Below are 13,645 nucleotides of genomic sequence, written 5' to 3'. Positions count from 1 at the left end.
ATGGCTTTACCTGATTGGGCCATTGAAATAAAATTGACTGTTATTAGGCTAACGCACAAAGTTGGAAGTTGGTGTCTCTATTGTATATAGTAGAGGCCACTTCCATGCATTTACCTTCCACGTCCTCCAGCTTGTCAGGGTTTTAAAAAAATGTTTTCCTCGTGGGAATAATGGAAACAGATTATAGTGAATCCTCATTATTCGTTTCAGTTAGGGATCAAGACCCGAAGGAAAAATATGTGACGAATGGATGCTACCCCTAATTTATTGATTGCTTCTTGAAAAAAAACTCCAGCATCCAATTTTTGGAGCCCCTGGCATATACTTAAATTAACAGCATTGTAATACTTACTTTCAAACTGGGCAGCAAGATCACAGGACAGAAAAAGAAAAGTACATGTGCAAAGCATGAATAGTCAGTGATTGTGCCACTTGCTGCTCCATGTAGAGGTCATTTTATTGATGGTTTTCTAGTTGGGGTTTGAGTATATCTCTGCTCAGAACAAAAGTGGATCTTCTAATGGGATACCGGGCCGCTGGCCACCTTCAAATCCAAAATTATCCTTGACTTTTTGCTTCATGACCGAGCTGTGGGTGTGTATATTTATGTGTGATTTATTGTCTATGCAATTGGTCAGTCTACACAAGGGGGTGTTATTTATAAAAAAAATATTGACCACTCTCAAGTGTTTAAAATGGCGTGCTCTCTTTAACGATAGCAATGGAAGTGGTTGAACAAAAGTGATATTTTGGGGGGGTCTTCTGATAAATGATGAATTTCGAGCTATGAAGATTCCACATGACACCAGCAATACGCACGGAGAGAGAAAGAGATAGAGAGAGACTTCTATTTGAGAGAAAAACCCACTCAGATTACTTTCCCAAATTATTATTGGGTCATAATCCCTCGACTAGCCTTCTTATGACGACTCTGAGCTGACATGATCTTGTATCAGATGTTGCACTCAGATCTTGTCTCGGGGCATCGGGTGCGCACCACCGTAACGACCCAGTGGCCATGTAGCTGACAAGTACATGTCTTCATGACATTCACGCTCACTAACTCGAAAACTGTGTTTCCATCGACTCATGACCACCAGGGTTTTTTCTTCTACTGTCCTTGGGAGCGCCTTGCGGCAGTTAAGTTCCAGCCTTTTGTGCCATGCTCTTAAAAATAGAACACTATCTTAACCTGAAATTGTCCGCCACGATAAAATCAGCCCGACCGCCGCGTCTCCTCGCGCTCTCATCAAGTACCTAACAGAACAAGCGAGCCTTTGCGGCAAAGAAGAGAGTGATGGCGGTTATTACAGGCCTCAGGTGGAGGGCCACGCACAGAGAGAGAGAGAGGGAGAGAGAGAGAGAGAGAGAGAGAGAGAGAGAGAGAGAGAGAGAGACTCGACGACTAGAGACAACGGCGAAAGAGCAGATTGACAAGCGAATTCAGCGGCGTGATTAATGTGACAACCTTTGAGAAAAGGTTATGGATCCGTAGGGAACACTAATGTGTGCCGGACATGGAAGAGGAAGAGAAGCAGGGCAGGAGTCAAGTGAGGCTGGAGAAAGTCATCTCACTTGTCAGCTCTGTTTGGGTCTCCAGCGCCGATCCTCAACATTAAAACGGAATCGTTTTCACATGCAGTAACACATTGTTACTGGGTGTCTCCTTCCCTGCATACATACGAAATGAATTTTAGCAGCAATTAGGAACCATTTCTTTTTTTGCTCCAGGGCTCCCCCTACAGTTCTAACATGTCTTTTATCCTTACAAGGTACGAGCCCTGCCAGGAATACTGCAAAGGTTTACAATTGCCTATCATGAGGTATGGTGAGATTTCCCATCTGACTTTGGGTAAGAGGGTAGGTAAACCCTGGACTGGTCGCCAGCCAATCACAGGCTCAGGCTCGGGGTCGCCCTCGAAGATCAATAACTCATCACCGCTGCTGACTCTCCCGAGGAAGTCTGATCTCACTGGCCTCATCATCACTCTGCTCCTTACTTAACGGCCTGACATATAACGTGGAAAAATGTTTAATGGCTGAAGAGAGCTGAGGTCCCATTTATTAACTCCAGAGAGACAGTTTGTCGTTGGAGTTGGAAAAAAAATCTTTTGGAGCACCTGCCATCGAATTTTTTCTGACACAATCACCGTCATACCAATGGAAAATTTTGAGTCTTCAAAGAACATAACATTTTTGCAAGCACGCAAGCATCTGGAAAGTTGATGTTGACAGTGCAGTTCAATGAAAAAGGACATCCAGAAGCAACACGGAGAAAAGGTCGTAAACATTTCGATCTTTTACTTCGGAGAGGAGAGCGATTTAGTTATCAACAGGCTGCATGTACGACATAGTACTTACCACACTGTTGAATTTACTCAGTTTTATTTTGTCCAGTGGTTGCTCAAAATAAAATCATGTAACTGGATCAAGATTCTTTTTTATTTCGTGTAGATAGTATTCTCCTGGTAGGATTAGCACCAAGAAGCGAAATTCAAAAATGGTTCTGGATAGTCACCCAGCCTTGTCGCCAAGTCACGGATGGAGAAATTAGCCAAGGGTGGAACCTCGGAAAATCATTTTCAGATGCAGGCAGAATGATTGACTCGGTTATTTAATTTCTCATTTGACTTGCATGCGGTCCAGAGACAAACATAAAAAAAAAAAAGTCAGTTAAATAGAATATATGGCCATACTTTCCTGGTAAATCAATGTCAGTCACTCTGAAAGAAGCACAATGACTATATATTCCATAATATTCATTCCTCTGTTTACTAATTTACAGTAGGCATGCTTCTATTATCATTCTGTTGCTGCAGTTGCTTGATGAGTGAACTACCGCTTCTTTGCTTCGCCGAGTACGAATGCAAACGGCGACAGTCTGCCTGATCTGTTCTCTTCGGTTGCCTGCAATCATGCAACGGCAGGGCGCAGCGCCATTATGGGCTAATTATGGGCAAGTAATAAGCGGTTGTCTGTTGCCCCGATGAAGACTGGGAATGAAACATTCTCTTCTGGATCGGGCATTTGCGGTCGATGCGTTTTTCTGTAATAAATATTTTTAGCGCATTTTGTCTGCGTTTCTGGAATCCAAAACGTTATTCGGTTCGGTTCAGAACCTGACAACATTTACCCACAGATTTGTAGAGTCCCACTCTGAAGTACCTTTGGAATTCTTTGATTGATGCAACAATGGGTGAAGTGTAATCATGAAAGAACAAAATCCAATTATTGTGCGGAATTGGTTGTTGATTAATCGCGTCTTGAAGTCATTGAACCAACATGCAAAGGGGATCCTCGGGTGTCTGTTAACTTCTACCGTTTGGCAAAGCGAGAACATCCACATGCAGCCATGACACTCAGTCACTTTCTCCCAACAATGAGCAATCCGTAGCTCCTCCCCCAAATACAGAGATCTTTGAACAGCAAAGATCGATAATCTTACACAAACATTTTTTCCGCTAAGTCCTTGAACAGCCCAGAGAAACGGCAATGATTGACATGCCATGTTGTTAATAGAAAACTATTTCATTGAAATGCCGCCCCGTGCCGCCGTACGTATTGCACATACTAGAAACTGCCACTGCCCATGGAAAATTCAGCCAGCAGTTTACTGTTTGAAGAAGAACGTGACATCGGCTAAGGCGCAGGTGTCAAATTCCGGTCCTCGAGGGCATTCAGATGATTAGGATCATTACCAGGCTCCTGCAGAGCTTGCTGATGAGCTTAACACTTGAATCAAGTGTGTTGGAGGAGGGAGACATTATTGGCGATGTTTTACGTTATGTGTTGTGTTGTATTATTTTCCGTTAAATGTTCTTTAAAGCGCTTTGTAACAGCTGCAGCTGTTGTGAATGCATTCTATCAATGCAAACAGGCATGTTCATCTCTGGCCTTTGAGGACCAGGTTTGGTCATCCCTGCTCTAAAGCAGCTCGTGGACGGGAGTATGATACCTGTGAGATAAGGCCTACATCCACGCACACCTCTGTACTCATTTTAGTTGAGCTCCCATCCTGTTTTTAAAGTTCAACTCCTCCTCAGCAACGCTGCTGGGAAATCGTGACTGTGACAATGTGACTTGCTTTCACAGAAACATTGATGTAAAGCCCCATCGTAGTCTTTCCAGAACACGCTAGAGTGGCTCTGAGAAAAAAAAAAAAAAAAAAGGGACGAAGAAAGTTTACATTGGCATCACTCAAGATAGAGATGCCTGAGCCTGATGCGTGCTGACGCTGATGGTGCACACTGGTGACCTTTGGGCCGCCAAGTGCACTCAGACAACACCCTCTGCATGCCTTTCAAGTCCCCAAGCACACGAGCCAACCGCGGCTGTGTCTGTGAAACTTTAGGAGGAGCCGCTGACAGCAGGCATCTGCCAACAAGCACTCACTCACTCACTTCTTCATCAAATATGAAAATGAAAAAAAAAACAAAAAAAAAACCATATTGTCCACAATAGTGATGTTCAACTTTGAAACAACCAAACAGGTGAATTAAGTATTTTGGATACCTTATGAGTGATGTAAACCTTTGCTGTTTGTTCATTGGTCAGGCAGATTTGTCATGCACACGTCATTGTAAAATTTGAGGATAGAAAGCAGGAAATGACAAAAATAAACACATGCACGTTGCGGGGCCTTAGCGCTGGGCATTCCAGTATTATACTGTATTCCAATTTGCTGCAGCATTGCGTTTTCTTGCCACCCTTGGTCTCCTCTAGAATTTGTGATTATTTTTCCTCATTTTTGCAATTGCAATTTAATATGCACATTTTTTTTTTTCAAGGTACTTTTCCCATGGATTTTTTTCATTTGTTTTCTCGGAACCCTTAGTCTCCTCTTGGAAACTTAAAATTACAATAAAAATTACATACACACAGAATAAAAGCATCTTTTACGGCTAACTTACCCTGTTGTGACGCTTTAGCTCCGGACACTGCAGCGTTATATTACGCAATTTCCACTGAGCTGCAGCGCTTCATTTCTTGGAATACCCCAAATAAATCCACTTGCTAAAGTTAACTAAGCTTGCAACTGTGTCTTTACTCTAGACACTGCACTGCATAGTCGATACTTTCTTGCTGGTTGAATTAATCACCTCAATCCACAGTCTCCAGTTTGCTGCAGTGGCCATTGGTCTCTTGAAAGTGTGTCTCCTTCTGTCGCCAACACGCATGTGTTGTCAACAAATATGGGAGAATCATTTTGTCCTGTCAGGGATGTCTCATTTCGACTGATGCGCTCAAGTTGGCGTGCATTCTTCATTGTATGATTTTGAAACGGTAACCCAATTGACATGTTGTTTGTGACCGCGTCTGTTTTCGCATACATCCTTGTTCCTCCAATAATCCCCAGCAAATTTTTACACGGCAGGAACAAGCAGTAAGAACTGTTTCATCCTCTCTAGACTTTTAAGTTCCCATTTAAATAAAATTGACGCCAATTATCCAGTGACATTTGATATCCCGTTAACCTCAGACATGATTACACTGCACCTGCCCGTTTGTTTCCCAACCTTGATTAGTGTGACGCACAGTCAGGACACGCGTCACCATCTCCCCGGACCCAGCCTGCTCCTCTGACACTGGCTCGCTCACAGCATGGTTTGTTTTTGTTTTCCCCTCAGGAATTTCTACTACATCACCATGTTGCGCGACCCGGTCTCTCGCTACCTGAGCGAGTGGAAGCACGTCCAGCGCGGCGCCACCTGGAAGACGGCCCTGCACATGTGCGACGGACGTTCGCCCACCCAGGATGAGCTGCCCACCTGCTACAATGGCGAGGACTGGTCGGGCGTCTCCCTGGTAGACTTCATGCGCTGCCCCTCCAACCTCGCCAACAACCGGCAAGTGCGCATGCTGTCCGACCTGAGCCTGGTGGGCTGCTACAACCTGTCCTCCATGAACGAGACCCAGCGCGACCATATCCTGCTGAGCAGCGCCATGAACAACCTAAAGAACATGGCCTTCTACGGCTTGACCGAATTCCAGCGCAAAACTCAGTACCTGTTCGAGCGGACGTTCAGCCTGCGCTTCATCTCCCCCTTCACGCAGATCAACAGTACGCGCGCCGCCAACGTGGACCTGAGCGAGCCCGTGCGACGACGCATCGAGGAACTCAACTTCCTGGACGTGCAGCTGTACGACTACGCCAAGGACCTGTTCCTGCAGCGTTTCCAGTTCAGTCGGCAGAGGGAACGCCGGGAGGTGCGCTTGAAGAGGCGCGAGGAACGCCGTTGGATACACGAGCGGCAGCAAGCTAGGCCGTGGCTGCCCAGACGCAGGATGGAAGCTTCGAAAAGCCAGGAGAAAGAGGACAATGACTTTGCCGGCACCACTGAGGACTACACGAGCCAAGTGTCTCGCTGGTGATGTCATAAACTGAAAACAGCGTCACTCTACGCTACTCGCGATAACTTTTGATTTGGCTTGTGGGTGAAATTTCACAATGAACCAAAAATGCACTATATCCTCTACAGTTGACCCTTGTAGTAAGTCTTGGCCTTAATTGACATTAATATTTCTTAAATCAACCCTTCAAAAGTCTTCAAAATTTTTTCAGCACTTGACAAGTAGGATTCGATGAGTGTAAATTGTCTCAAATCTCTGTATCCTCACTTCACAAAAAAAAAAAAAAAATGTACCGAATGACTCTTGTGGTACAATCAAGCGACGTTCACCTCTAAAGGTTATAGTGCAATTTAAAGTTCATCCTGAAATTTGACCTCATATCCCAAACTACCTTATTTGTGATATTGCTTATATATTGCCATCATATCATCATTAATGTGTTCTTCAACTTTTTGGTGTGCACTCGTTTTTTTTCTTTATAACAAGTGTTCTCAACCTGGGGCCCGGTGCGAGGGCATCCGCAAAATAATTCCCCATAAATGAATACATAGTATCAGTTTCAAAAAGTACATATCTACTGTAAATATGGAAAACGGCGTGATAGTAAAACAAAGTAACGTACTAAACAAATTGCTCATCCCAACCTTTGCTTTAGGCCAGGTAAACGACCATGTTTGGTTGTGACATACCATCACAACTCTGACATCCCTAAGGGATTAAAGTCATGTTTTTTTTTTGTTTTTTGTTTTTTTGAATGAAGCAATGAAGTTTGTTTTTTCTAAAGAACAAAATTATTTATTTATTTATTTGGGGGGGGGGATACAGTCCCATTTTAAGAACAGCGTTTCCCAACCTTTATTGAGCCAAGGCAAACAAAACAAATATCCCTAAAAGTACATTTGTATACGGTATATCCTTAAGCTAATCTTGTTGGTGCAATTATTTTTTTGTATGAAAAGCAACAAATGAACCAACAGGTCCATTGTACCGTCTACCATCGAGTGAAAGAACTTTAACTGTTCTGCATGTCACTGTTTGTCGCTGGCGTGAATAGACGAACAAAGATACAGTCCATTATTTGCAGTAAATTAAAGGAAATTGGATATATTTCTACAGCATACTTTATAATCTCACAGGATACTATGATGCTGCAGTGGTTTGGGATCACTGTTTCAAAGAATAAAGGGGGAGGTGGGGGGTTCGAACGCTATTATCGCGATATCTAGATTGATATTGTATTTGAAGAGTGCAGCTTTTTTTCTTTTTTAAATGGGACATTATCCTCATAACATTACAACTTCTTGTTACCGTGACATTATGAGATTTATTTATTTTTTTTTGGTGAAATATAGAAAACTTTCTATGGCACACTGTTGTCTTGTTTAATTGGTATTAAGGATCATGATGGTATCCTTAGACACAGTAAATTTCCCCCATGTAAGGAGTCAAATTGTTTTCGAAGCCCCTGCTTTACAAGTGCGGACACTGCCTCCAGGTGCCCCTTTTGGTGTCTTAAAACTCTTCAAATGCTGTGTTTTTAATCATTTCATCGCTGCCTTGATTCTTTTCCAAATGCAGCTCTTGCCAGAAAAAAAAAAAAAACTCAGAAGCTGCTTTATTTAAAAAATGTTTTAAAAAAAAAAGGAAAAAAAACATGAATGTCATCAAAATCAAAGAAACATTTTTATAAAGTAGATGTAGACGGTTGCATGCCACATTCACACTTACAGTCTGTAAAGAATTCGCTTTTTTTTTTTGTAATTGTTATTATTTGACGTCAATGAAAAGCTTTTCCTTGAGGGCCACTTTTGGTGCATGAGGACTGATTATGTTTGAGTTGTAATGTTGTCTTTTGCTTTCACAAGTGCAATACCTTACTCAAGATAACCCTCAAAGTCGTTGGTATACAGTGGAACCTTTCAAGTCGAAAACATTCAATTCTGCTAGTTGCCATCAAAATTGTTCTCATTTCAAAACTAATTTTCTGAGTTTGCAGTATTAAAACTGCTTGTAAGATTCAAAGATACAAATAACTGACACCTTTTCAGCCACATCTTTTGTCTTTGTTTTGCAGAGGTGGCAAGTCCAGGTCCAGAAAGTAAAAAAAAAAACGAAGAGCTTTTTAACCTGCCGGTTGAATCGAACACATGTTACTGAAGGCAAACTGTGGCACGATTTTTACTGTCTGGGCCTGGATTTGCCACCTCTGTATTTTTGTTGTTTTTAAACTTATCAACAAAGTGTTTACCATTGCCATCTCCTTTAACCATTGGCCACCAAACTTTTTATAGGTTAATAAAGAAAAATATCCATCCATTTTCTAATCTGCTTATCCTCTCGAGGGTCGCTAGCATGCTGGAGCCTATCCCAGCTGTTTTCGGGCAGTAGGCCGGGTACACCCTAAACCGGTTGCCACATCGACAAATAACCATTCAGGCTCACAATCACACCTACAGACAATTGAGAGTGTTCCATTAACCTGCCAAGCATGATTTTGGAATGTGGGATAAAACTGGAGTAGAAGCAGAAAACCCACGCAGGCACAGGGAGAACATGCAAACTCCCCACAGGAAAGCCGGAGCCGGAATCAAACCCTGCACCTCTGCACCGTGAGGCGGACGTGCTAGTCGTCCACTGTGCCACCAAAGGAAAACATTGCCAACAGAAATCAAAGGTATGACCCAAAAAATAAAAAATAAAAATGTAGATCTTAGTTGTAAATTGTAAAGGCTTACCACAACACACAAATTAATAAGTTAAATAAAAAATCAATTGTGACACTAAAAATAAAAACGGATTTTGAGGAAAAACAGTGGTATGTGTTTTATTCATCCTGTGACCAAGTTTGGAACTTCATCTTCATCATCTGTTATTACTGAAAATAAATAGAAAGACCACTTCCCACCCCACTCCCCACCCCCCCAGCCCCCCCAAAAACAGATTTTTTTTTTTGGTAGTATCTTAATAATAGCACTCTTTAATCCTGTCCTTAATAAAAAGAAGAAACAGAAACAACGTAACATCATTGTAAAAAAATAAGAAACCGTTTTTGATGCTTTTCTTTAATTCAATGGACAGTGTAATGCTCCTTCTGGTGTGTGAACTTCAGCCACTTGAGGGCAGTCCAGTATAGCATGGCCATATTGATATACATGGAAACAGTGACTCCTCATTTGCAGAAGATAATGAATACATACCTTTAAGTACTAATATTATCTGTCTCCGTGTGTTGCTCCATCGTTTGTGTTCAAGTTTCTTTTGCTTGAAGACACCGATGCTATTCATTGGCCGGTAGATGCCGTTTTGCATTGTTCGTTAGCATGAAGATACAATTACGTTACTAAGGCCAAGCTATGTGGTTATTTTGAAAACACAATGTGCAATTCTGTTAGTTTCATATTTAGTTTGATAGTAAACGTCAACTGCGAGTGGCAATAAACAGTTTGAAGGCTCTTTTTTGAAGAGCTGTTCTCTAGTTACCAAACTGCTGCTTGTTGTGAAGGAAGTTCAGCCATATTGTACTGAGCAGCCAGGATGGACAAGTCGCAATAAGCTCCACTTCCTGCAGAATGGTCATGTCATGACATGTCATCACACTCTTTCATCTTTGCCAACAGTGGTAACCTTCCGTATAGAAACAAAAAAAAAAGCCAAAGATTGACTAACCACACTTATGGAGACTCTTGAACAAAGCCAATTTTTCCAGAGTCAAATTCGAACACGTTTCACTTTGGAGGTTCCACTGTATTTAAGATGAGACAAGCTTAAAAATGTATGCTTAATGATCCTGCACCACAGGGAAAGTATACAAATGTATAGGCAAGTGTATGTTATGCAGTTATTGTTTTCTGAAGCGACGTCAACACACATGAAGATGAAAGGGCAGTTTTTGTTTCATATTTTTGTCTGTGTTGATGCTTCTTATCTTGTACCCCCTAAAAGTCCCCGTCAACACACACACACACACACACACACACACACACACGCTCTCACATTTCTTAATTATCAGCATAACAGCATTGTATCTCTTTTGATTGCAGTTCTAAAAAAAAATACCTCAATGCCTTGTTTTCCCCATCCTTAAGATGATTTTCATTCATCTATTTGCAACAGTGGATGTTTGAAGAACATCGATGATTTGAGTTTGTCGGATCATGTTTGTTCGTGTTTTTAGATTCAGTGTTAGTGACGTCAGCCCGGTTCAGAACAGTCTCCTTCTGACGGCAACCTTCCACGTTTCAGTTGAAAATGTCATCATAATAAATCACATTCATGAATATTTCCTTTCCTAGGTGACAACCTTCCACGTTTCAGTTGAAAATGTCATCATAACAAATCACATTCATGAATATTTCCTTTCCTAGGTGGTGTTGGTGTTGGTTTTGCGGTTGAGAATAAAGCTTTCGCTGCTGTGTGACAAGCAGCGGGAGTGAGAGGACGACAGATGGGAGCGCAGTATGTGCTGCAGTCAGTTCACTGGACCACTTACCGTACACTACATGGACTGCTTATGTAAGGAAACCCTAATGAGATTCTAAGACTGATGTTATTATTTTGGATGGGGTTGGAGTGAGGCAATAATGGTGTTTTGATGGTTGGTTATTAGATTATGTCAAAGCCAATAAGTGTGTGTGAGACACATGTCAATTACATGAAAAAAGTCTGCACACCCCCATTCAAATGCCAGTTTTTTTTTTTGTGTGTGTGTGTGTGTGTGTGTAAAATACAGGCTAACATGCATCAATTCAAAATCTTTTGCACCATTAATTTGATCTCTAACATGTACAAGTCAATTAAAAAAAAAGATATTTTAAGAAGGAAACTAAACTGAGAAAGGTGGTTGCACAAGTGTGCACACCATCTTATAAACGGGAATGTTGCTTTCTTCAGAATCAATTACATTCAATTTTGCCCAATTTAAAGTGAAATGAATTTGAGAATTTTCTAGTACGCTTTTCCTGGCAATGTTTTGCTTTCTTGCACCAGCCGAAAGGTTTTGTCCCTTCACCTTGTCTTAAGGCCCCACTTCCAGGTGGAAGACAAACAGCCCCAATGCATTATGTCGCAACCACCATGCTGCATTGAAGGCATGGTGCTTATGTCAAACATAATTTTGGAATTACGGTCAAAACGTTGCAGCATCACACAAGGGGGGGACCATCTTTTTTGTTACCTTCTGGTTTCATTTTTTTTTCCCAATTTTGTTGTACAGGTTTTAGATCACATTAATGGTGGTGTATGTACGTATGAATGTATGTATGTACACAATTTGTGTATGGCCTTTGAAATTTATATTATTTGAAAAGTGGCGAAGGAACGGCTCGGTTGCCTGATGGGAAATGTATCACCAACAAATCGTCGGGTTGGGAGGCAAAAAAAGAGAGTGTGTTCTCTGGTGTAACAAGTTCTGTACATGTTGAAATGTCTCGTGATCAAATGAATTGCCTTTTTTGGGCGTGTGACATTTAATCTGCCATTTTTCTTGTCAGAGCTGGAAAAATTTAAAACTAGAAATAAATACATTGAATGACCATGATGCTGCGCTGTTTGTTTCCGATCCACTTGAGTTTGCCTTTATACACCACCATAAAATTTTTGTTACAAGCAAGTAGAGTGCCTCCATTCTTGGTGCCTTAAAGTATTATTTTCACTAAACCATAATCCCCAAAATGCAGATTGCCCAATCACAGCACTGAACAGAGGCTTGACATTTTCATGTGACATTTTACCTGTTTTCCAAAAAAATTAAAGGATTTTTTTTTTTTCTTCGCATCTCCAAAATTGATCATTGATCCAGACAGTTGAAAAAGCTTATGCGGTTGTTCTAAAGAAATCAACAGACACAACTTGGTCTGTTGTACTGCAAACAAATGTACTTTTTTTAAATCAATCAAAGAAGACAATGTTCCTGTTAGCTCATTAGCCAAAATGAAATGCTAATGTTATGCTACTAACTAGTAATAATTCTTAGCGTTAACTATGTTAACACGGCTAGCTTTAGGGAATCTCCTTACTTTAAATTCATTCATAAAGTGACAGTTTACATGCCTCAGTGGGTGTGACTGATTTGGTCGGTAAGTGAATTCAAATGGCCTCAGCAGCTTGACCAAAGTTGTTATGTTCATTTAACAAGTTGGGTCAAAACCGAATAACCCAATGTGTTATATTCATTTAACCCTCAAAGTTGTTTCAAAACTCAATAACCCAATTTTTTGGGCTCAACTTGACCCTAGTGTGGGTCAGTCCTTTTTTTAACACAGTAATTGGGTCAAATTTAACCCCAAATTACTTATTTTTGACCCAACTGTTTTTAGTGTAGCAGCCATAGTTAGCCACCATCATGTGATGCAGGATGTGGTATGCTTTAGATCATGAGCTTTTTTTTCCCATGCCTTCCTATCAAGAGATCACTGAGGTGGAGCATTTTATGTGGGCTTTATTTGAACATATTTTTCATGCCGTTACCAGTGAAAGCCTTGTGCCTCCCCTCAGGTTGCGCCGCACGGATGGATAGCGTTTCTTTCAGCCGGCTGTGGCACAGATGGTATGATTGTATTCTCTCCAATGCTTTGACCGTAGGAAGCGTTTAATGACTTGGAGAAAAAGTAAAAAATAATAATAACACATGGACGGTTTTTCCCCAAGACTTTTTTTTTTTTTTTTTTACTCTGAGCTTTTATAGTCAGCAGAAAAAGCCCGTGCCTGGTTCCATATGGTGCTCATTCTGCAAGGAACATTGATTTGTTCATCTTACAACAAAGGAGAAAAATGATTTATGAAATAAACATGAGGGTGAATGAATCAGCAGTCTCTTTCACAAAATCAAATGGACTACGCCCACTTTTGTTGGCACTTGCATAAGAAGAAATAATATTGCTTATTTTTTACACAAAACAATAGAAGTACTGGTAATTAAATAACAAATGGTTAAAAAGGAAAATAGTGTTGTGGTTAAAAACAGCTGTAGAATGTGCTGAGGAATGGATCAAATTTTGTTATTATTTATGTGTTCTTAAATATTTTTAAAAATCAATAAAGCAAAACATTCATTTTTAGTATTTGCAACTATCCTAATTATATTGCAGGTCAAAATGGCATGCTTTCTACGTCTTTTTGTTTTTATGATAAAATATTTTTTAAATAAAAAGTAATGGGCAAAAACTCCTGTTGGCATTTTGTTCTTTTGTTCTTGTCATTGTATATTTTGGGGAAATTCTCATTGGTTAAGAATCTTTTTTTAATAGGTAAACATGTCAAAATTCGGAAACAAAGATAACGGAAGGGTTACAATGAT

General features: G+C 40.8%; 1 protein-coding gene and 1 long non-coding RNA gene across 2 annotated transcripts in view; one reads left to right on the top strand and one right to left on the bottom strand.

Moving 5' to 3' along the window:
* The window catches only part of hs6st3b (heparan sulfate 6-O-sulfotransferase 3b), a 54,563-nt gene extending 47,929 nt beyond the window's left edge, over positions 1-6,634 (top strand). Inside the window, exon 2 of the mRNA XM_019882270.1 lies at positions 5,628-6,634. Within this exon, the coding sequence (XP_019737829.1) occupies positions 5,628-6,372 (745 nt within the window). The 3' untranslated portion in view covers positions 6,373-6,634. The remainder of the gene's footprint in view (positions 1-5,627) is intronic.
* A 3,108-nt stretch (positions 6,635-9,742) lies between these two features.
* LOC109523261 (uncharacterized) lies at positions 9,743-11,060 on the bottom strand. The gene is made up of 2 exons (XR_002169725.1): positions 10,652-11,060; positions 9,743-10,579 (listed from the first exon to the last, which is right to left on the bottom strand). It is a non-coding gene; the product is annotated as an uncharacterized LOC109523261 (long non-coding RNA).
* Between the last annotated feature and the right edge of the window lie 2,585 nt (positions 11,061-13,645).

Source organism: Hippocampus comes, unplaced genomic scaffold (genome assembly GCF_001891065.2).
Source record: "Hippocampus comes isolate QL1 unplaced genomic scaffold, H_comes_QL1_v1.1 scaffold111, whole genome shotgun sequence".
NCBI classification, from domain to species: domain Eukaryota; kingdom Metazoa; phylum Chordata; class Actinopteri; order Syngnathiformes; family Syngnathidae; genus Hippocampus; species Hippocampus comes.
This window is presented reverse-complemented; position numbering and strand designations above follow the sequence as displayed.